The 20,783-nt window shown below is 48.1% G+C and overlaps 1 protein-coding gene across 8 annotated transcripts in view; it reads right to left on the bottom strand.

Moving 5' to 3' along the window:
- The window catches only part of TIAM1 (TIAM Rac1 associated GEF 1), a 315,885-nt gene that overhangs the window by 66,839 nt on the left and 228,263 nt on the right, over positions 1-20,783 (bottom strand). For all 8 annotated transcript variants that reach the window (XM_066370374.1, XM_066370373.1, XM_066370370.1 and 5 more), the window contains 4 exons: positions 9,367-9,591; positions 8,525-8,710; positions 2,634-2,780; positions 141-215 (listed from right to left, as the gene is read on the bottom strand). In XM_066370374.1, coding sequence (XP_066226471.1) covers positions 141-215; positions 2,634-2,780; positions 8,525-8,710; positions 9,367-9,591 — 633 coding nt within the window. The remainder of the gene's footprint in view (positions 1-140; positions 216-2,633; positions 2,781-8,524; positions 8,711-9,366; positions 9,592-20,783) is intronic.

Raw genomic sequence — 20,783 nt, 5'->3', positions numbered from 1 at the left:
TTAAATATAGCATGCTTTACCATCGCTTGTTGACCTAACTTTAAAAGATGGACTATTTCAGTTTCTAATATCAAGTCTACTCAATTTTAGGACTGTAAGAAACCAGTGCTTTCAAAAAAGAAACGCGCGTGTGTTTTTACCTTGCCATCTGGGACAGTGTCATCGAACACTCCCTCTAAAGACTGCTTTACAGCGTCGGGCCCCTCGCCAAACACCTGCAAACACAACAGGGCCATGTGAAGACTCTGGGCGGGGCGGGGGGGGGGGGGGTGGTGAGAAACACAGAAAGGGAATGGGAAACGGCTCGACTACAAGCCAATGTCACAGACGTCCTCAGAGCCACCAGTATCCAATCCTAACGCGGGCACCTGTGTTGTCAGACCACGGAAAACATGTTCCTCCATCTCCATCACTTCCCATGTCTTTGACAATTACAAAATAAAGTTTGCTTTTACATCTGATAACTCACCCAAATCTAAGGAAAATAAACTCGCAAAAGCAATGGACTGGATAGGCTCATTATGAAGAATTTCTGTGACAGACACATAAATACCGGATCGGACATCTATCAGTAATAATCAGTTCGCTTCTTAACTGGTGAGTGGAAACAGAGACTGTACATTGATATCGTTTTATCCACAGTCCCATGGGAAAGGTTTTTTAATATATATATAAACAGAAATTTGTCTATTCCTCAAAACATAATAAATCCTGCTATCTTAAAAGTTTTGACTAAAATCCTAACAGGGTAATAATGCCCCTGGGTGTTCAAAGCCTAACTTCGTGCACATGAGAAATTTTATGTGTCGGCTCTCCACCAAGCAGGCACCATCAGGATTAATACTCCAGATTCAAAAAAGCCTTTGCCCTGAAGCAAAGGAGATCAAGAAACACGATTTTTGTCCATTTCAGGGTACTGAATTAAGTAAATTTCTACAGGTATGTTTACGGCCAAGCATGTCGTTTTGTTTTGTTTTTTAACTCACTTTAAGAGAAAATAACAAGAATAGCTTATTGGGCATCACTTGGTCCTTTGATTTAAAAAAAAAAAGTGAAAACATTCTCTTGGATTCATTTAAATCCAATCAGTCATGTTTTCAGCAGCAGCAGCATGGGCAGCAACATAACCTAAGGCCCACTGAGCAGAGGCACTGCACTGGGGGGTGGGGGGAAGGCCCCGGGGTGCCAACAGGTATTCACAGTGGGGGACTGTCACCTGCATGACAGAAGGTAGTACCAAATGACACCACCACCCCCAAAAGGAGTGGAAATGCCCTCCTTTTACAAGTTTAATCACGGCCATCAAATCTCCTGTGTGGTTTGTGTGGTTTATCTGATGGAATCCTGACTTTCCCCCAGTTCCTTCTTCAGGTTTACACAGACGCAAAACTGCTGGTGGCTACTTCAGGTTCTTCCCTCCCTCACAGCAGAGAGCTAACCATGTGAGGCGGCCTCCCATCTATCTGCTCCCCTCATCTCCTGAGGTCCCACCAGGGATCCGACACCCGCTTTAAGTGATGAGCATGGAGGTCAGCAAAGGACAGCACATCTGCTTTCAGGATTAACTTCTCTTTAAATTTCAATTCTAGCCTGACCTGTGGTGGCGCAGTGGATAAAGTGCCGACCTGGAATGCTGAGGTCCCCAGTTCGAAACCCTGGGCTTGCCTGGTCAAGGCACATATGGGAGTTGATGCTTCTTCCTCCGCCGCCCTTTCTCTCTCTCTCTCTCTCTCTCTCTCTCTCTCTCTCTCTCTCTTTCACTCTCTCACTCTCACTCTCCTCTCTAAAATGAAGAAATAAAAAAAGCTTTTTTTTTTTATTTCAATTTTATGTAAATGATGGCTGAGATTGTCCAAAAAATAATAGGGGGTCTTTTTACCACCTCCATCAACTTCTCACTCTGAGTAAGGGCTCAGAGTGGAGGTCAAATCAGCAGTCCTCGTCGTGACCTCACACGTGACCAATGCCTCAGTCCCCGGCCACCACTGTCCATGTATTAGACGTTCTCCTCCCAAAAGATAAGTGTCCATGTCCCTCAGTCCCTAAAGGCTCAGGCAATTGTCAGGCAGACCCATTTCTCCAAATCAAAGGCAAATGACAATGACCGTGGAGCGTGTCTTAGAAGCAACTCCAGCAGGAAAGCAATCTTGCCCAGTAAGAAAATGATGTCAACGAGGTCACCACCCCAATGCAGGCAGAGCTGTTCACAAGGGACCGCGAGCCCTTCAGCCCCAGAACCCGGGAGGAAGGGAGTCCTGCGGTGTGAGCACTGACTCGGGCTTCTCACACTGCTCGGCAGGGAACAGCCCATGAAACGTCATCCCCAGAAAGTCAAGGGCAGGCCATCAGGTGCCCCTGGAGGCTTAAAAGACTCTGCCCAGGTGCCCATTTCTTTTGGAAGACCCGGGATAAATTATGCACCTTCAGCAGGCTCTGTAAGTAAGCAGGGTCATGAAAGGATGCAGGTGGGAGGCTGGAGTGGGAGGTGGGAACAGCAGTCTCCCACAACTGACACACTGAGTTAACCTGCTGGTTTTAAGTGCTCTCTGTGTCAATACAGAAGCCCAGACACACGGTCCCACAGTGAGGTGTGTAGAACAAATCGGCTTGCTCTGGTCACTCCCAGAACCCACCTGATTGATGCTCGGGCGGCCCTGCTTCTTCTTGGAGGTAGTGTCCAGACCCCAGAGAGACGAAAACCGGCTCCTCCGCTTGCTCATGGACCTGGACATGGCCTGTGTACGCCGCCTCACTCCTGCCTCACCAGTCCGAGCTGCCACCTGAGGACAGCAAGCTGGGCATCACAGGGAGGTTCCTCAGGGGCCCCACCCATCTGACCCATCAAACAGCAGTCCTCCATCCTGCCAGCCAACACTGACCACCCCCGGGGCACTGAACCCATGGCTTCCTGGGTACAATGTTCAAATGAGAGGCTGGCCAACTCTGCCACTGTCTGAATCCACCCATCAAGACACGAAAACCAGTAACAGAATGTATATGTCATGTTTCTCAGGGTTAGGGGTCCTTCTGGCCGCTGGCGTGAACTCGGGCACCAAATTAAACAAACCAGACTTTGAGATTATTTTCAAATGTGACAGAGCGGATCCTTCACACCCATGAAAAGTGGTGCCTGCGTGTCAGCAACATTAGAGAAAGAGCACAGTCTGGTTCCCGCGATTCTTGTCACATCTCAACCCCCAGCCTCTCCGCTAGTATTCTCAGAATTCCACAAAATCACTTTCCTTATCAAACATTCCTTCTCCCTCTATCCCAGCCAGAGAAGGCCGCCAGGGGGCCAACGCCAAGCTGATTTATTTCCCATGAGCGTGGGACTGCGGTCTGGTCAATGGGAAGGAAGTAGAGGTGAGTGTGCAATTTCTCAAAAAGAGAAGGTTTGCCACCGTCCTTCACAGCCTCGTTCCTGAGGACGGGAGACGGGGGTGGAAAGACTGGTCTAGGACATAGGACAGAGCTTTGTCAAGGGTGGCAGAGCAAGACAGAGGAGGCCGTAAAGATAGTGAAGCGCCCCGCTAGCCTTGCATGCCCCACCTTCAGGCAGAAGGAGAATAAAAGCTGTATTTTGTTTAAAAAAATAAAAACCAAAAAAAAGAAGCTAAACTCCACAGATGTGTGCAAGGTACCAGCAGCACAGACAAGCGTTTCAGACAAGCGTTTCAGAAGGGAACCTCCCAAACTTAAGCCTGCCACTGCTGTAACCGCTCAGGCAGGTACTGAACTCAGTGAGGATTCCCTGAGGTCCTTCCCCGACAGACACGCAGGCCGGAACTTCGTCCTGTTGGTTGCGAGCGGCATCCTAGGGACTGAGGGTGCTCCTGCCAGGACATCTCCACAGGCCACCATGGCTCTTCCAAACAACAGAGTGCCAGGAAGGACAGCCAGCCAGACACGAAATCAAGGTTCCCCGCCCACCCTTTGTGCCAGAGGTGACTATCTTGGAACCCACTCATCACAGACTCCCACGGGGGCAACTCCCAACGTGACAGCTGCCAGGCGGGGGCGGCCGTCCCAGGGATGAATTATTTGGGCCCCTACAGGCAGCGTTCAGATTAGAGGGCGCACCTCCCTGGGGCTGTCACTGTTAACAGGCTAAACACCCTTGAAGCCCCAAGGTGTAGATGGGCTGAATCCCACAAACATTAAAAACGGGAAGCACAGCTCTTGTCTGCTGAGAAGAGGGGAAGGTCTGGCCCTAAATGAAAACAGGGAGATGAGGTAGCTGAGAAGTCTTCACTTTCTCAGCTCAGCACATAAGAAGCCCAGGTCAGGGAGCCATGAGGCACCAGGACAGCGAGAACAAGTTCCACAAACAGAGCCCTCTCCGCGACTACACGCCTGGTGCTGAGGGACAAGGCTCGTGTGCACAGCAGATGTGGAAGCCTTTCCCCTATTTCCATCACTCTCTGAGTCAGAGGTAAACAAAGGCTATAAGGAACAAATGTATGCAGATGCTGACATACATGTACACACAGGGCTAGGTCAACATCAGTCGAGCCCATCACACAAAATGAAGCTAAGAGTCCCTGGATAAATGGTGCTAATGGCCAAAATTTCTAGATGAAGCCCTAGCCGGGTGCTCAGTTGGTTAAAGCATCATCCCAAGGTGCAGACTTTGCCGGTTCGATTCCCAGTGAGGGTACATACAGGTACAGCTCGATGTTCCTGTCTCTCTTAGACATGCGCACACTAAAAATCAATAAATTTTTTTTAATTATAATTCTAGAGGAAAAAATGCCTATTTGGTCCAAAAGTTTTATATCTATTTATAGAGAAATCAATACATAAAGAGATATATGCCCACAGTAAATACAGACACACACACACACACACACACACACAAAATCAATATATTTCACAGCTTACTTCCCCCATACACTTACCAATATCTGTACTCACGGCGTTTGTTTAATTGCTTACTTGTTTATTATCTCCCTTTCCCACAAGAATACAACATTACATTATATTATATGTAAGACCACAGGACAGAAACTTGGGGCTGCCTGGTGCCACGACTCTAATCACGAGGAGAGTAACGGACACGCCACTCACACACATCTGTGGTGAATGAACAAATAAACAAACATCGGAAAGCAAAAGCAGATGTCCTACACGACAATGTAGCAACAGCAATGAAATGTCCACGCTTTAGTTTACAACCGTAGAGAAACAGAGTCAGGAAGAGAAACTTGTGCAATCATAAATAATGCCGTGTTCTCAGCTGACCTGTGAATGGGTTTAGCCTCTTTAACAAACAGGCTCTTTATGCGAGGTTCTTACAGTAACTATTCTAAATCGGTGGGGGCCTTGTAAACTACTACCGCCAAGACAATAATGACTCAAAATGAGCAAAGGGATTTTGGGTCAGGGGGGAAGCTGGCAGAAGTCCCACTGGATAAGAGCTCTGAGTTTCTCAATGATCTTGCCCAGACAATGCCTCCCTTTGTGGCGGAGCCTGATTACTCTATCATTCTGCTCATCTGTGCAAACATGAACAATGATAACCTTCTTCCACAGAGCACAGCCGGGACCCTTCAGTTAATTACCGCAAATCACGGAGTATCAGGAAAGCCCTCCTGTGAATGGGATGTAAACTGTAGCTCACATCTCCTCCCCCAAGCCTTGTGGCCCTCCTCGCCTCCTCCCAGGACTCTTCCACTGAAAAGCAGGGGGGAAATGTGTCTGGACAAAGGCTAAATTGAAGACGGTTTCAACCCCAAGGGGAAAAAATTTCTCTGGGGTCAAACGACAATATCCCACAAATCAGCCTGAAGCTTTTCGTGCCTGGGCTCCCACAGGCACCGAAGTCACCAACAGGACCGCATGGGCACACAACAGGCTTGTCTGAACTGAAACTCTAATGGACAGGGTAAGTCTGTGTAGGGACACACAGAAACCCAGGTCTCACAGTAAAAGAATGGAGAACAGAGTGCCATACCCTGGCCAGGTGGCTCAGTGGATAAAGCATCATTCCAGTACACCAGGGGTTGCGAGTTTAACCCCCGGTTGGGACACATATGAGAAGCAACCAATGAGTGCACAACTAAATGGAACAACTAAAGTGAAGCAATGAGTTTATGCTTCTTTCTCTCTCCCCATTCTCTCCCTTACCGTCTCCCCTCCTCTCTCTCCAAACCAATGAAAAAATTAAAAAAGAGAGAGTTGCACACACAGAATGAGATATTCTTCTTTAAAAATCACTGACCAAAAACCTCAGAAGAGTTACTGACCTTCCCATGCCAACTCCACAGCTGGCCAGATTTCCACAGCTGTCCATCAAAAGGAAGTCCACAAAACTCATATATATTGAGAAAGAGGAAACCAACAGGACCGCATGGGCACACAACAGGCTTGCCTGAACTGAAACTCTCATGGGCAGGGGAAGTCTGCAGGGACACACAGAAACCCAGGTCTCACAGTAAAAGAATGGAGAACAGAGTGCCATACCCTAGCCAGGAGGCTCAGTGGATAAAGCATCTGCCATGTCCCCTCCTTGGAAGATTGGCTGCGCTGGCTTTGAAGAAACTAATTAAAGCACAGAAGTTTTAAGTAAACAGCAAAATGAGTATCTCTAAAACCCACCCAGCCCAGTAAGAGGCAGCGCTCCGGGAGGCTGGAGACTGAGTATCAACGCTCACGCAACTTCCTGGGCGGCGGGAGATGCCTTTCTAAAGGCGATCCCCCAACTTACGACATTCTTACAAGGGGTTAAGTGAGGAACTGTTATCCCAATTTATTTGCCAAATAAGCAAATCGAGATTGGGCCGAGTCACAGATTAGGGTCCAGATCGCAGAAACAGTCCCAGAGGCACAGAGCATTTCCTAGACTCACCAGTCACAGCGCTGATCCGTCCGTCACCACTAAAAATAGGACTGGAGCGCCAGGCCAGGCAGACCAGCCTGCGCAGTCATTAGTAGAACTCAGGACACCAGGTTTAATAATTCCAGAAATGGGTTTAAGACTTCTTTAAAAAATGTAAATCTACCCTTATTATCTGAACGGTGATGCTAACCTATTTACAAAGACAGACAAATGCATCTGGCAGAATCACAGCTCACTGGGAATTCAATCGCAGAGCCAGCTGACCACAGGCCACAACAGCAGGGCGCAGGCTCTCCAGCGGCTTCTGGACCCTGAGACCGCACGTGTGATCCCACAGCAACATGCTCATGTGTAGCACACATTATGTGGGTATTCACACGTATCCATGGAAGCCCTATTACTTCCCTGCCAATGTTTGAGAAGGGACCAAGAGTGCAGAAAGCTGCTTGCAGTTTAGCAAGTGCATGAAATTGCAGACTACAAACACACTTCAGGGGTCAGACGGAAACCCTCTCCCCAACCAAGTACGTAGGTTGTGCACGTAAGTCATGGAAGGTCTTTGTTTTCCTCAAATGCGTTAAGTATTGATGGCTGTGAAGACTGTGACGAAAATAGAATGAGAAGGGCGGTCTCCAAAGAGAGTTGTGTTCAATATGCACTGTGCAAGTCTGTGCGTGTGAGAGAGACAGAGAACACATCCATGTGTGTGTGTGTGTGTGTGTGTGTGTGTGTGTGTGTGTGTGAGAGAGAGAGAGAGAGAGAGAGAGAGAGAGAACACAGCCAGGGGGAGAGAGAGAGGACACATCCATGTGAGAGAGAGAGAGACAAAGAAAGACAGAGAGAGAACACATTCATGGGAGACAGAGAGAGAGAGAACATATCCAAGAGAGAGAGAAAGATGAGGCAGGACAGACCCATGTATGAGAGAGTCCTCCACTTACCACTTCCATAAGGTTAATATAAAAAAAAAATTGTACCTGGGTTAAAATAAAAAATGACCCTGCCCAAAGATGACATGAATCATCAACAAACATGACAAGCAACGATCTCTCACGACAACCCCTTTCCTATTTTCTCTGCACAACAACCAGACCCATCTGGAGGGGCAGAAGGAAGACACTGCCGAGCAAAGTCAGGGGTCTGAGCCCGCCACAGACGGCGGACACATCAAAATCCACCCCCAAGGCCCTGGCCGGTTGGTTCAGCAGTAGAGCATCGGCCTGTCGGCCTGGCGTGCGGGGGACCTGGGTTCGATTCCCGGCCAGGGCACATAGGAGAAGCACCCATTTGCTTCTCCACCCCGCCCCCCTCCTTCCTCTCTGTCTCTCTCTTCCCCTCCCGCAGCTGAGGCTCCATTGGAGCAAAGATGGCCCGGGCGCTGGGGATGGCTCCTTGGCCTCTGCCCCAGGCGCTAGAGTGGCTCTGGTCGCGGCAGAGCAATGCCCCGGAGGGGCAGAGCATCGCCCCCTGGTGGGCAGAGCGCCGCCCCATGGTGGGCGTGCCAGGTGGATCCCGGTCAGGCACATGCGGGAGTCTGTCTGACTGTCTCTCCCCGTTTCCAGCTTCAGAAAAGAAGAAGAAAAAAAAAAATCCACCCCCAGCAGCAAACCAAGAGAACCCAGCAGGGTCCTGCCGGGTTCTGCTCGGGATGGACTCTTTGTCAAGAACTCCTCATCGGCTACTCACCAGGGCATGGAAGGACGACACAGAGAAGATCCCCAGGCGGCCCATGGCCACCTTGGTCGGGCGGCTTGCGAACGCCAGGAGCCGTTTGGGGTTCGGCAGCTCCCCGCCCTGCAGGCTGGCTAAGTAACAGCGGTACCGAAACAGGTCCATTTGGAACTGCTCGAGGTTCTGCTCCCAGACAAAGATCTGGTGGTGAGAACATGGGGAAAAGAAAGGTGAGGGAAAGGGAAGACAAATGCTAAGTTTTACCCAACACAAATGTTATAAAATACAGTGTCAGGTACAGAAGGGAGAAAGAGGGAGGAAAATGCGGAAGACCCCATGCTGTTCCACGTATGATTCAAACAGCATTTACTCCCTAAACTCGAGGACAAAGTCTCAGAGCGATGCTCGGTGGCTCTTGCTGACTTTAAAACAGTTGAATCAAAGGTCAAAACGTCCCCGGTAGCATGAGATATACCAATGCTAACATATAGCAATTATATAGGTATTTTTAAAAACATATTCCACATTTTCTAAATCTAGACTTCTACATTGACTGAGGAGTCTAGAGTGGACCCCACAGCTGAGTGCCCATCTCCCCGATGGCATGGGGATGAAGGCACGGGCCTTCCAAGGACAAGTGCCCGAGCACAGCACCCCAGAGGCTTCTCTCAGACCTCTGCCTTCAGCCTCCAGCGTGATACTGTTCCCATTAGCTACTGACAAGCAGCAACCGCGGTGAAGCCCGCCTATCCCAATAACTAAGCAGCCTAGACAACAGCCCATAACGCGACACCAAGGAGCCGACACACGTGAGAGACTGAGGATCCGGCCCCCATCTAGACACAGAGGGCGATTACCTGGTCCAGTATCGTCTTCTTCTTCTTGGAGTCGGTGACGGAAGACAGCTGCATCTCACCCATCTTCTTCATCTTCTCATCCATGTCGATCTTCTGCTCCAGCTTCTTGATCTCCGACTTGAGCAGCCGGAGCGTGTCCTCCTTGTGGTGGTGCCTTGCAACCGCAGCCGAGCAGGCAGAGTGGATGGCAGTGACCCAGTTCTCTAGCTCCGTCTGGCTGGTGGTCTGTACGGGAGGGTAAAGGGGAAAACAGCTGCCTCTCAGGTAACCGGAACAAGCCATGTACCTCAGAGGGGCTGTGGCTAGGATCAAGGGGACGGGGTCTACAGACCCGAGGGGATGCTCACCTTCCTGACCATCTGCTGCAGACCACCAGTACAACTCACCAGCGAGCATCTTGGGTCGGACCCCGCCATCACTGAGTGTCTCGTGTCAGACATGGACACCACCAGTGCCCACGGCTGCCAGCATAAAGCCACCATGTCTGCTCGCACAACATACTTACTGAACCTACTTGTTGCAATGGACTAAATTTTATATCCCCTCCAAATTCAACCACTGAAATCCCACCCTACAATGTGATGGATGTGATGGTGTTAGGAGGTAGGCAGTGATTAGGTTAAGAGGACAGAGCCTCACGCAGAAATTCATGCCCTTAAAACAAGAGAACAGAGAGCTAACTACCCCTTCTGCCACATGAGGACATGGCAAAGTCGCCAGCTATGAATGAACAGGCCTGACCACGACCCAACCACATCAGTACCCTGGTTTGACTTCCAGCCTCTGCAATGAGAGAAATAAATTTCTGTTGCTTATGAGACACCCAGTCTGTGGTAGTTCGTTACATTTGTGATAATCCTACACTGAAGGCTTAGTTTCTAAATAAGAGCGTTGCTAGGAAGCAACGGTCAGTTTTCAGAGAGGACCAGTCAGCCTCAAGGGCAGAGTGACACCAGGGGCCATCCCTGGCCGAGGAGGACACAATACACAGCCAGCCTGCCCCCAGTGAACCACTGTGACCCAAACCCACAGGTCTCACCCCAAAGTTAAGGAACAATGATACAATTTGGGATGGGGAAGTGGCTCAAAGTAGCCAAAAGCAAAACTTTCCTGGGGACACAGGGAAGTGTCCAGGAAGAGCCACCCGGCAGCACTCCAGCCACTAGGAATGGCCAGGTCAAGAGACCATTTACAGAAAACAGAGGGTGACAGCCACCCATGGGCGGGCCACCTCAGCGTGTAACAGCTGTGACTCAGGGTCCTCTGGGAAGCAAAAGCCTGAGAACCAGTGTGGGGGGGACAGCTTGTGTGCACTAACACATCATCACGGATTCTTCAGGACCTCTGTCAACGAGTAGTATCAGTGCAGAGGGGCCAGACTTTCCCAAGCATCCTCTCAACCAGGGAAGTTAAATAAACGCTCCGAAGTTAGCACATCTGAAGAAAGGGCCTACTGGCCACTTCAGTACTAAACACGGAGTTTTTTCTGTTGCATCCTTAGTTTCCTAACTCACTGGAGTGATGGTCTGCAGACAAACTTTTATTAACAGGACCTTACGCACACACGACAGGGCACCTGAAACATGAGTCAAGCCACCCCTGGCGCGGGGACCTCTGCTGTTTCTGCATGTCCCCAGTTCTGTGTCCCACGAAAAACCGCAGCAAATATTACAAATGGTGTTGGCCAACAGTGCAGCGCTAATGCTGGAGGAACCCAAGGGCCTGCACTTGTAACGTTTTAACAAGACCTGCCTGTGTGGGAAGGAGACTCCCACATGCTAGAGCAGGAGTGCCAGCTGAGAGAGCAGCGAATGTGGGGGGGAGGGGGGAGCCTTGACATTCAAAGGTAAACACTTGCAGGTGAAGAAACAACTTACAATTTAGGAGAGAATATACAGGACCGAACAGAAGACTGATCTTTGTACTTTTCAATTCCAGCGGACACTCACTGTCACTGTGTATTAGCTAAGATTCACATTTTCTAAATTTTATTTTCAGTCCATTGCAAGGATGCATTTCCCTTACATTTGGAAGCTTGAACCCCCGAACTGCTTTACTCACCAGAAAGAAGAAGTGATACCTCCCACCCCTTTATGTTTGTAAGAGTTAAAGAGTGCCAAATTTTTAACATTCATCTCTTGGAAAGTAATCACATTATACTTTGTCGTTTTAAAGTTACACAAGAAAAAGAAAGAGGTTGCGGTCTCCCCATGGGTGACTACAGCCACCAGCACCAGCTTGCTTCTGGTACAACGAAATGTCTGACCCTGGAGTGGGTATGTTGCTGGATGGGGTCAGCTTCCCCCTTTTTTATTAGAGAATGGAGGGAGTTGGCCCAGAGGGAACTACAATCTGGTTTGGTTTCTTTCAGAAAAAGCTCCCAAGAAGAAAACACTGAGTGTTGGCAAGATGGAGCCAGCAGCTGGGGAGTGAATGGCGTAAGTGCTCTGGAAAGAGGCCAGCACTGCCTTCTCAAGTTGAATAGACACACGCCTGTGACCCCACACTTACAATCCTGGGCAAACAAATTGTGTCTGTGTTTCCAGATGACCCTGAGTCACATTTGTATGCACCCATGCACTCATCAAAATGTGTGTACCAAAACGTCCACAGCCGCACACTGTGTAACAGGGGGAACTGGCAAGTCTTCATGCCCCGTCAGCAACAGGATGGACAAGGGACGTGTGGTCGAAGCACACGATAAAACACTACAGCGATGAGTAGGAGCCCAGTGACCGCTTGCGCATACTGAGGGAAGGAGTGGGACGTACGAGAGCTCAGACTACAACATACACACACACAGCAACGCTAATACATCTGCAGGAAGTCAGAGGAGTTGGCCTTGGGTGCCTTGGGGGGAGGGGTGGCACCCAGAAGGAACCACGGGGGGTGGGGTGGGGGGCTCTGAGTGCTGGTCGTGTTCTGCTTCTTGGTCTGGATGCTGGTCACATGAGGGTATGACATGGGGGTGCCCAGCTTGTAACACATCAACCATCCATTTTACCACAATTTAAAATGTTTTAAGAAAAAAAAGAAGGAAAAATAAACCAAGCTTCATAACTAGAGAAAGACACATAGAAAAGTGTGCTCACAACTTCATAAAAAATTTAGCCATCGGCTATTTCTGCCACGGGGGATGCCTCAAGCCTCCAAACTCTTTGGCTGAGTGGCTGCGGGCAGTTCCATTGGGGAGAACTCCCGCTCGGCCGTCCTGTCTGAAGGTAACAGCAGTCTGGGCCCCTCGCTCCCATGGAAGCCAAGTCCACTTCTAAGAGCACCGTTCACTGAAGGAGCTTCTCAACAGTGTGCACTTTCCCAGGGGCCGCACAGAGCGCCGTGAGGATGACAGGGTGGGCAGATCCACAGGACAGCAACTCTCAGAACACTTCGCGGCAGTGTGCATGCCCCGCAATTCCCATGGGTCAGGGCGGGCGACCAACTGCCCGGCGCTCTCCAGCGTGGCCCTCCAGAGCCGCAGCGTGGGCGTGCTGCTGAAAGCTTCTCAAAGGCTCTCTCTCCCCTGCACCACCTCGGACCCAGGCAAGTTTAGCAACAGCAGGTCTACCATTGGGCTCTGGTGGTCAAGAGGCAGGAAGGAGGGGCTATCCCACGGCACCCCCTCAGCTTCCCCCACACTCATCCCCATCCACTGAGCAGACAGAAGGAGACAGGTAGAGAGGGTGTGTTCCCTGGTGCCTCCCTTGCCTTCGGGGACACTATAAATACTGTATGAAGTTCAGTGAGGGCAATGAGCCAAGTTCTAGCTGACAGAGGAACACAATCAGCAGGGAAAAAGTTCATTTTGCACAAGAGCCCCTTTGAGTGCAGGGTAAGGGGAAGCTCGGGGCTTCATTGTGTCTCTAAGGAGATCTAGCTCCAGTTGCCCAGCAGAATGGAGGGTCTGCGACTGGGTGGCTGAGATAATCAATGGTTTACATGAGTGGCAGAAAAAGGGAAATTCACTTTAAACAAGAGAAATACTGGCAAATACACTCCAGACCCTAGGAAACTAAAATTAAAGATAATCTGATTTTATAGAAGCACAGAAATAATTAATTGTAAAGTGGGTTGAACATTTTTCAATGTTAAAAGGACACAAAGAAAGGGAACGGGGTTATGTGTTCCTACAAGGCTAACTGGGAATCAAGTCCCTGTATGAATTTTTAAAGACAGTCTTCTCACCCTGGCCAGTTGGCTCTGCGATAGAGCGTTGGCCCGGCATATGGAAGTCCTGGGTTCGATTCCCAGTCAGGGCACACAGGAGAAGCGACCATCTGCTTCTCCACCCCTCCCCCTCTCCTTCCTCTCTGTCTCTCTCTTCTCCTCCCGCAGCCGAGGCTCCATTGGCACAAAGTTAGCCCAGGCGCTGAGGACGGCTCCATGGCCTCCACCTCAGACACTAGAATGGCTCCGGCCGCAATGGAGCAGCGCCCCCGATGGGCAGAGCGTTGCCCTCTGGTGGGCATGCTGGATGGATCCAGGTCAGGCACATGTAGAAATCTGTCTGACTGCCTCCCTGCTTCTAACTTCGAAAAAATACAAAAATAAAAATAAAAAAAGACAGTCTTCTCATTGGTCTCATATGTGTATAATGTGTTTCGGGGTTTTATTTATATAAGACTTAATCAAGCTATCATTCTTCCTATATGTAAAGAGAATTAGAGATATCACTCCATACCTGTACTATGGGTTCCCTCTTCTACAGGGATAGTCATGCAACCGAGCACCACCAGCCCACCCCCTCCCTGTCACCCAGCCATGGCAACTTCCTTGGACAAGACAGACTCTGGACTTCAGGAAGCCAGCACGAACACAGAAACTTCGCTGCAAACAGGACAATAAACAGAAGCCTCCCCAGTGAGCAGCAGTGGCAGAACCCTTCAGGGGCAAAGCTGAACTACCCTAAAGAGGCCAACCAACCACTGTTGTCACCTGGACTCCCTCATCCAACAGCCCAGCATATGACAAGGCACACAGACAATGCCCACGCCCTCTTTGGAATCTCACACTTAAAAATGATCAGACACTCAAGTATCACCAGGTGTTGATGACAGTGCCCCCCATAGGAAAGGCGGAGACCCAAAGCACGCAGCAGAAAAGGCACCAGAGAAAGAGAAACAATGTTGGAAGCCTAGACAGCTGCCTGGAAACCACCCTCAGAGACACAACAGAATCCAAAGCTGTGAACAAACTAGTGCCCAGGTCACAGTGGGAAAGGAGCCATGAGACAAAAAGGAGGGAGGGAGGGAAGAAGGAAAGGAAGGAGGAAGGGAGGGAGGGAGGAGGGAGGGAGAAGGGAGGGAGGAGGGAGGGAGGAGGAGGGAGGGAGGGAGGGAGAGAGGGAGGGAAGGAAGAAGGAAGGGGGGAGGAAGGGAGGGAAGCTTTTAGGAATAAAAAATATATAGAACGAAAATTAAAACTTCCATAGAAGGCAGATCACCATGAAGAATCACAACATCCATGATAAGGAAATGATTCTCAAGCTTCAGAAGAAAAGACTGAAGCCCAAGCAAGGTATTCAGCAATGAGAATGAGCTCAGAAAATAGGGTAACAGAGGGGAAATGATCTCTAAACCACAATTCCAAAGAACTCAACTACAATTTAAGCAGGAGGTAGAAGACATCTCCAAGTAGGAACCATGCTGTAGGGAGTCACTACAAGTTTGTGTTTGTTTGTATGTTTGTTTGTTTGTTTGTTTTTAACAAAAATGAAGGCTTTATTGAGATGAAAGACTTGTAGGCCAGGAATCTCACCAGGGTGGTGACAGGAAGCCCAGGTGGCCAGGTGGGAGCGGGAGGCGGAAGGGGTGCAGGAGGGAGAACAGGCTCGGGGGAAACAACAGTCCTGACCAATGACCTGACACACGGAGATTTAGAAAAGACTGCTAAGTGACCAGGAGAAATAAGCAAACTGGGCAGGAGAAAGAGAGAAAGAGAGAAAGAGAGAGAGAGAGAGAGAGAGAGAGAGAGAGAGAGACCATTATTAACTCCAGGAAAAAGAAAAGTTGTTCAAAACAGGCAATAAAATTATAGTTCACTGTTTGGCTGAGCGGCTAATACTATATATCTGGTCTTCACTGTATCAGAACATCACACAGCATAAAAGGGAACAATACTGAGTCAATCTTAAATTTTCATACGACGACACAGGAATGAGAAAAGGAGGACTTGTAATATCGTACGGTTAAATACTCATCTACCACAAAGGTCAGTAATTAGTGTCCAAAGTCAAATAAGAAATAGTCTAAATAGGTTAATGAAATCGAGGGTAAAAGGAATTAAAAACAACAAACAGCCAGCTAAAATAGTTGATCATAGCTGCTCTCAGGAAGTGAGGCAGGAGGGAGTGGGTAAGGAAAGACAAGTTCACTTTAAGTTAATTTAAAGTCTGACCTGTGGTGGCACAGTGGATAATGCATTGACCTGGAATGCTGAGGTCACCAGTTCAAAATCCTGGCCTTACAGGATCAAGGCACATATGAGAAACAACTACTGTGAGTTGATGCTTCCCACACCTCCCCCCACTTTCTTCCTCTCTCCTCTCTCTAAAAATCAACAAATAAAATCTTTAAAGTCCACTGAATTTTCTAAAACAATGTGCTCATATGACTTAATACAAACAATGTCAAAAGAAAGACAAATGCTGGCAGTAACATATTATTTGGATGACACATACTAGCACACAAATTATATACTCACGTCTGGTGTGGCGACAATTACACTTCTGTACTATACTTTTATCATGTGTGTGGAAACCTTTAAACACACCAACAGCAGGCCATGTGTTGTCTGTGATGACCAATCTGCGAGTTCATCCATACTCTCCATCCACACTGCTGGGAGAGCTCAGCAAATGGGGCCCCCTTCGTGAAAGGTCTCAGAGCCAGGAGGACTGTGCACTGTGACCCCTCCAGGCAGTTCTCTGGTCCTGTACCTCCTGTGCAGTTTCAATAGGAAGCCCTAAGGGACTCTCAGCTATAAACGTATGGTGAGTGGGTCATTCTCAGCAGCTTACCTGTAATTTTTCACTAAGGTTGCATGAGACTGAACTACCAGAATGCTGTGGACACACTGATCTGGGGTGAGTCAAATTCTTTGTATAGATGAAGAAATTTTGCCTGGGACTCCCACATCCTGCAGGGGACCCTTCTCCACAACAAATCCATGCCAGAACCAAGGGTAATATTCCTGAAGTGTCTCGCTAGAGGCAGGGCAATGAGAGGACTTAGCTATGGATGAAGGCAACACTTAGCCCAACAAAGAGAAAGACAAACATTCAGCTTGTCATATCTCCAGATAACGAGATGTTAAGAGGCGTGTAAATGCCAGGGAAGAACAAATTAGGATCCAAGATGATTTCAGCACCGTCTTTAAAAGGAAAAGTACCACAAAGATAAGTACTGCATGGGGGATGTTTGAAAAATCTACTCAATGAAAATGGAGAGCATCTGGTTGCAAGTACTGCACTCAGAATGACTGGACAGTTTGCTGTGGGTTCTGACAAATTCAGGACTTGATGACCCGCATTGTGGGGGAAATGAGGGCGGCAGGCTGCTCTATGGGGTGGCTGCATTGGAGACGCTACCTACAGGAGGACAAGGAAGAGGAAACAGAAATCAAATGGGGGGGGGGGGGGGACGGCAAACAAAACAGACACCTTAGGCGGGGATGCCTAACTAATGGCCGGAGGTTAGTCACAACTGTTTGCAAACAGTTAAAAGGTCATGGGAAAAAAATCAGCAGACTGGGTTTAGACTCTGGGAAACACTACAGAAACAAAGGGATAAGGCAAAAGTCGCCAGAAAGAACTGACTCAACATGACGAAGAACTTTCTAGAACTTGGCGTTGGCTTACAACGCGGACTGTTGAAAAGCTGGGAGCTTCCCAGCATAGGCGCAGTCAGGCAATGGATGACCAGATGCAAGGGGCCTTGAAGACATGGTGCCCACTCCAGGCCAACATGTCAGACCCCTCACGCCCCCCCAAGTCCACCGATGCCTCCTGGTGGAGGGTGATTTTGAGGTTTCCCCTAAGCTGGCTTCCCTTGTCCTAACAACCCTCATCCAGTCTGACATGTAGAACCAGACCTGGCACTTTCATGTGCTCCCTACAGCCTGATAAAACTCAAATCCTTGGGCCTTCCCAGGGGAGCCATACTCAGCTTCTGGAAAGATACTCACTGAAGTAGAACATAGGGAACCAGTCTTTTTCTTTATAATTAACTGGTAACTGTAAGTAACATTTATGGAGCATTTTCTAGATGTTACTCAATTTGCAACCTATCACACTAATCCCCAATTCAACAGAATGGCGTAAATACTATTTTTTTTACTAGGCTCTTTCAGTATGTCTGCTATACCTCATATGAGTGACTTTCTAAATGACAAGAGAAAAATGCAATAGAAAATCTATGGAAAGGCAATGACCCTTAGACACAGTATCTTCCACGCTTTAGATACATAATTGTATGATTCTTACCCTGCCGGCTAAGTATGTTCTCAAGGCACTGAATATACAAATTAGGATATGCTACCAAAAAAAAAAGTCACTGAGCTTTTTGGAACTGTATGTGACATTTTCCAGTAATAGGCGAATGGAGCACTGTGAGGAAATGGTATTTTGTGAGCAACTGGCGCTATTTCTGGCATCCAGTCAGAGGGAAGAACTCTAGACAGCATAAGTGCAGGAGTTGTGGGTGCCCCTTGCCCATAGCATGACACTCCTTCTGGGTAGGCTGCTCAGACACTTGGGCGTTCCCACCTCCAGCCGGCACACAAAATCCTTTATTCCTGCAGCTGGTAACACGAAGCTCCTTCCAAGGGTGGATTTTAACAGCAGCACACAGCTCTGGGGACTGCACTGCATGGAACTGTGGGACTGGAGTAGTCTATCAATCACTCCATCATCGGGCTGATCTCTCTGCGTTCACCTCACCCCACACACACAAACTTCTTTCAAACGGGCCCCCCGGAGCTATGCGGATCCCCATCGGTAGAAGGTACAGAATGCCCTTGTGGGCTCCAAGAAGTAGTGATGTTCTCTGAAAGGTTTACTCTGTGCTCTATCCCACATAAGGAGTGTAAAAATTTCACCATATATGAGGACACAGACGTTTACTTGAATAAGGTCCTATGCTGCCACAAAAGAACTCTATGTAATGCGATCAATTGGGTATTTAGATTTCACCAGCAATTTCATGGCCAGGAAGGTCATTCTAAAAGGAATTCAGATCAGAGGTGTGCAAGTGAAACCAGTCAGACTATTATCTCACCTGCGCAGTGGCCCAGGGTGGCCAAAGTTAAATTACAATTTAGAAACATTCCCAGTGAGTGGCTTAATTCTAAGAATGAGAAGAAGTCACTTTTCACTGTTACCAATGGATTTCCACTTCATTATTAAAAAGCAATACAGATGCAGTAGAAAAAATGGTTTACCCACTATATGGAAGAATATCTCCATGGCTCAAAGCATGTCGACTTTTCAAATAGAACACACAAAGCACAACCCACGAAGGAAGACTTGAGAAAAGAGAATGCATTAAAATGTGCAAGTTTCGGCATGACAGCGGTCATCCTTGGACAGAGGAAAAAGCAAGCACAAAGTGGAGAAGATATCTGCAATGTACATAATCAACCAAGAGATGACATAAGCAACATGTAAAAATCCGCCACAGGCCATTAAGAAAAGAAAGGCAACCCAATGAAAAACCAGGACCTGGAAATAAGGGCTTCACACAGGTGATAAAGGAATGGCCAGTAACCCCATTAAGATGTGCTCCTCTTCACATTCACCACTTAAAAAAGAAAAGCTCTGACACCACCAGTGTGAGCAAGGATGGGAACAAGTGGAACTCTCCTAAGCTGCGGTTTGGAGTTTAATTATTTCAACCACTCTGGAAGCTATTGGGCGATATCTAGTAAACCTGAATGTCACACAACCCATGACACAGAAAGACCTCTCCTAGGTACATAACAAGAGCAATGCAGACATATATCCTGAACGCAGGCACAAGAGCACACACAGTTATCATTGCTAATGGTCCCCCAAAACTGAAACCAAACCAAATGTACCCATGAAAAGATTGCCATAATCCCCACTAGCCTGGAGCTGTTGCAGCGTAGACCTGTTAACCTGACACTACTGCTAATAGGGTTGCTGTAAGTCCCCAGATTGTCTCATTTCTATAGCGTCCTGGTGATTGTCCTCAACACAAGGGAAAGCAGGACCTCAAAAAACTGCTCCTCTGTAACCGTAATAAGAAGCAGCGTAGACCTGTTAACCTGACACTACTGCTAATAGGGTTGCTGTAAGTCCCCAGATTGTCTCATTTCTATAGCGTCCTGGTGATTGTCCTCAACACAAGGGAAAGCAGGACCTCAAAAAACTGCTCCTCTGTAACCGTAATAAGAACACTAGCAAACACTTTAAAAATCCAACTCTTCAGGATCCTGGAAACTAGGTCTTGCAACAATCTGAGGTACACTTATTGGGAAAATGGTTAAATCTCAGTAAGAATAGAAAATGTGGGGGCACTCTAGCTTGCCCTATTCCCTTCCTCCACTCCCTGATTTCCACAACCAGGTGAAAGCCAGCAGTCTAGCAACCATTACACAGGCCAGAAAGGATCTGGAGGCCCACTAAACAACATTCTCAGAGAACTGTCATTATGTGACCTCTTTGGCAGTTCACAGGAAATCTGCATTCATGGGGCTTGTTGCTATTTGACCTGACTCAGAACTCATTCTTGCAAACGGCCTTTACTCCAGTGGTATTTGTGAAAAACAATTAGTAACAACTGCTTAATGTCACAGCTACCTGAGGTAGTGACAGCAGCTGGGGCAAACAAAAGAAAAGAAGATAACCAAGAAACATTAGGAAAATCTGGGGAATGAGATGTCCCAAGTCATAAGAATCCAGCAGCTTACATACGTGTACAGGGTTATGCACATACCCAGAAAACCCTGAAAGATCCTATCTTCTCCCCTCTCCCCCTCTACCCCCCACCCCCCGGCTGACCTTGAGGCTCTGTGCAAGCAGAGTTAAAGGCCAGGGCAGAAGTGTTAGCTAGCTGAGTGTTTAAGACACAGAGGTATTTAGAAAAAACTAGGAGGCACTTGAGGAAATCTCTCCAAACATTAGCTGACCACTAAATTAACACTTCAGTGGTCACACATGACAAAGAATAAAGATTTTATTCAGAGAAGTCACTAAACAAGCAACAATTACAACAACCAACAACAAGCTCTAGGGGTGGGTGGGGTTGGAATCTGATTTCAGTAGTTGCCACAGGATATGAGAGTAAGTCCTAACTAAATGTCACTGATAGACTCTGGGAACTGTTTCGAAATTATGTATAACAAAACCAATTTTACCATAGCCTAACTGATATAAGTTCCTATGGAACCTCATCAATGTT

The sequence above is a fragment of the Saccopteryx leptura genome, chromosome 2, assembly GCF_036850995.1.
Source record: "Saccopteryx leptura isolate mSacLep1 chromosome 2, mSacLep1_pri_phased_curated, whole genome shotgun sequence".
Taxonomy (NCBI): Eukaryota; Metazoa; Chordata; class Mammalia; order Chiroptera; family Emballonuridae; genus Saccopteryx; species Saccopteryx leptura.
The sequence above is the reverse complement of the archived record's forward strand: the minus strand, read 5'-3'. Positions and strand labels throughout refer to the sequence as shown.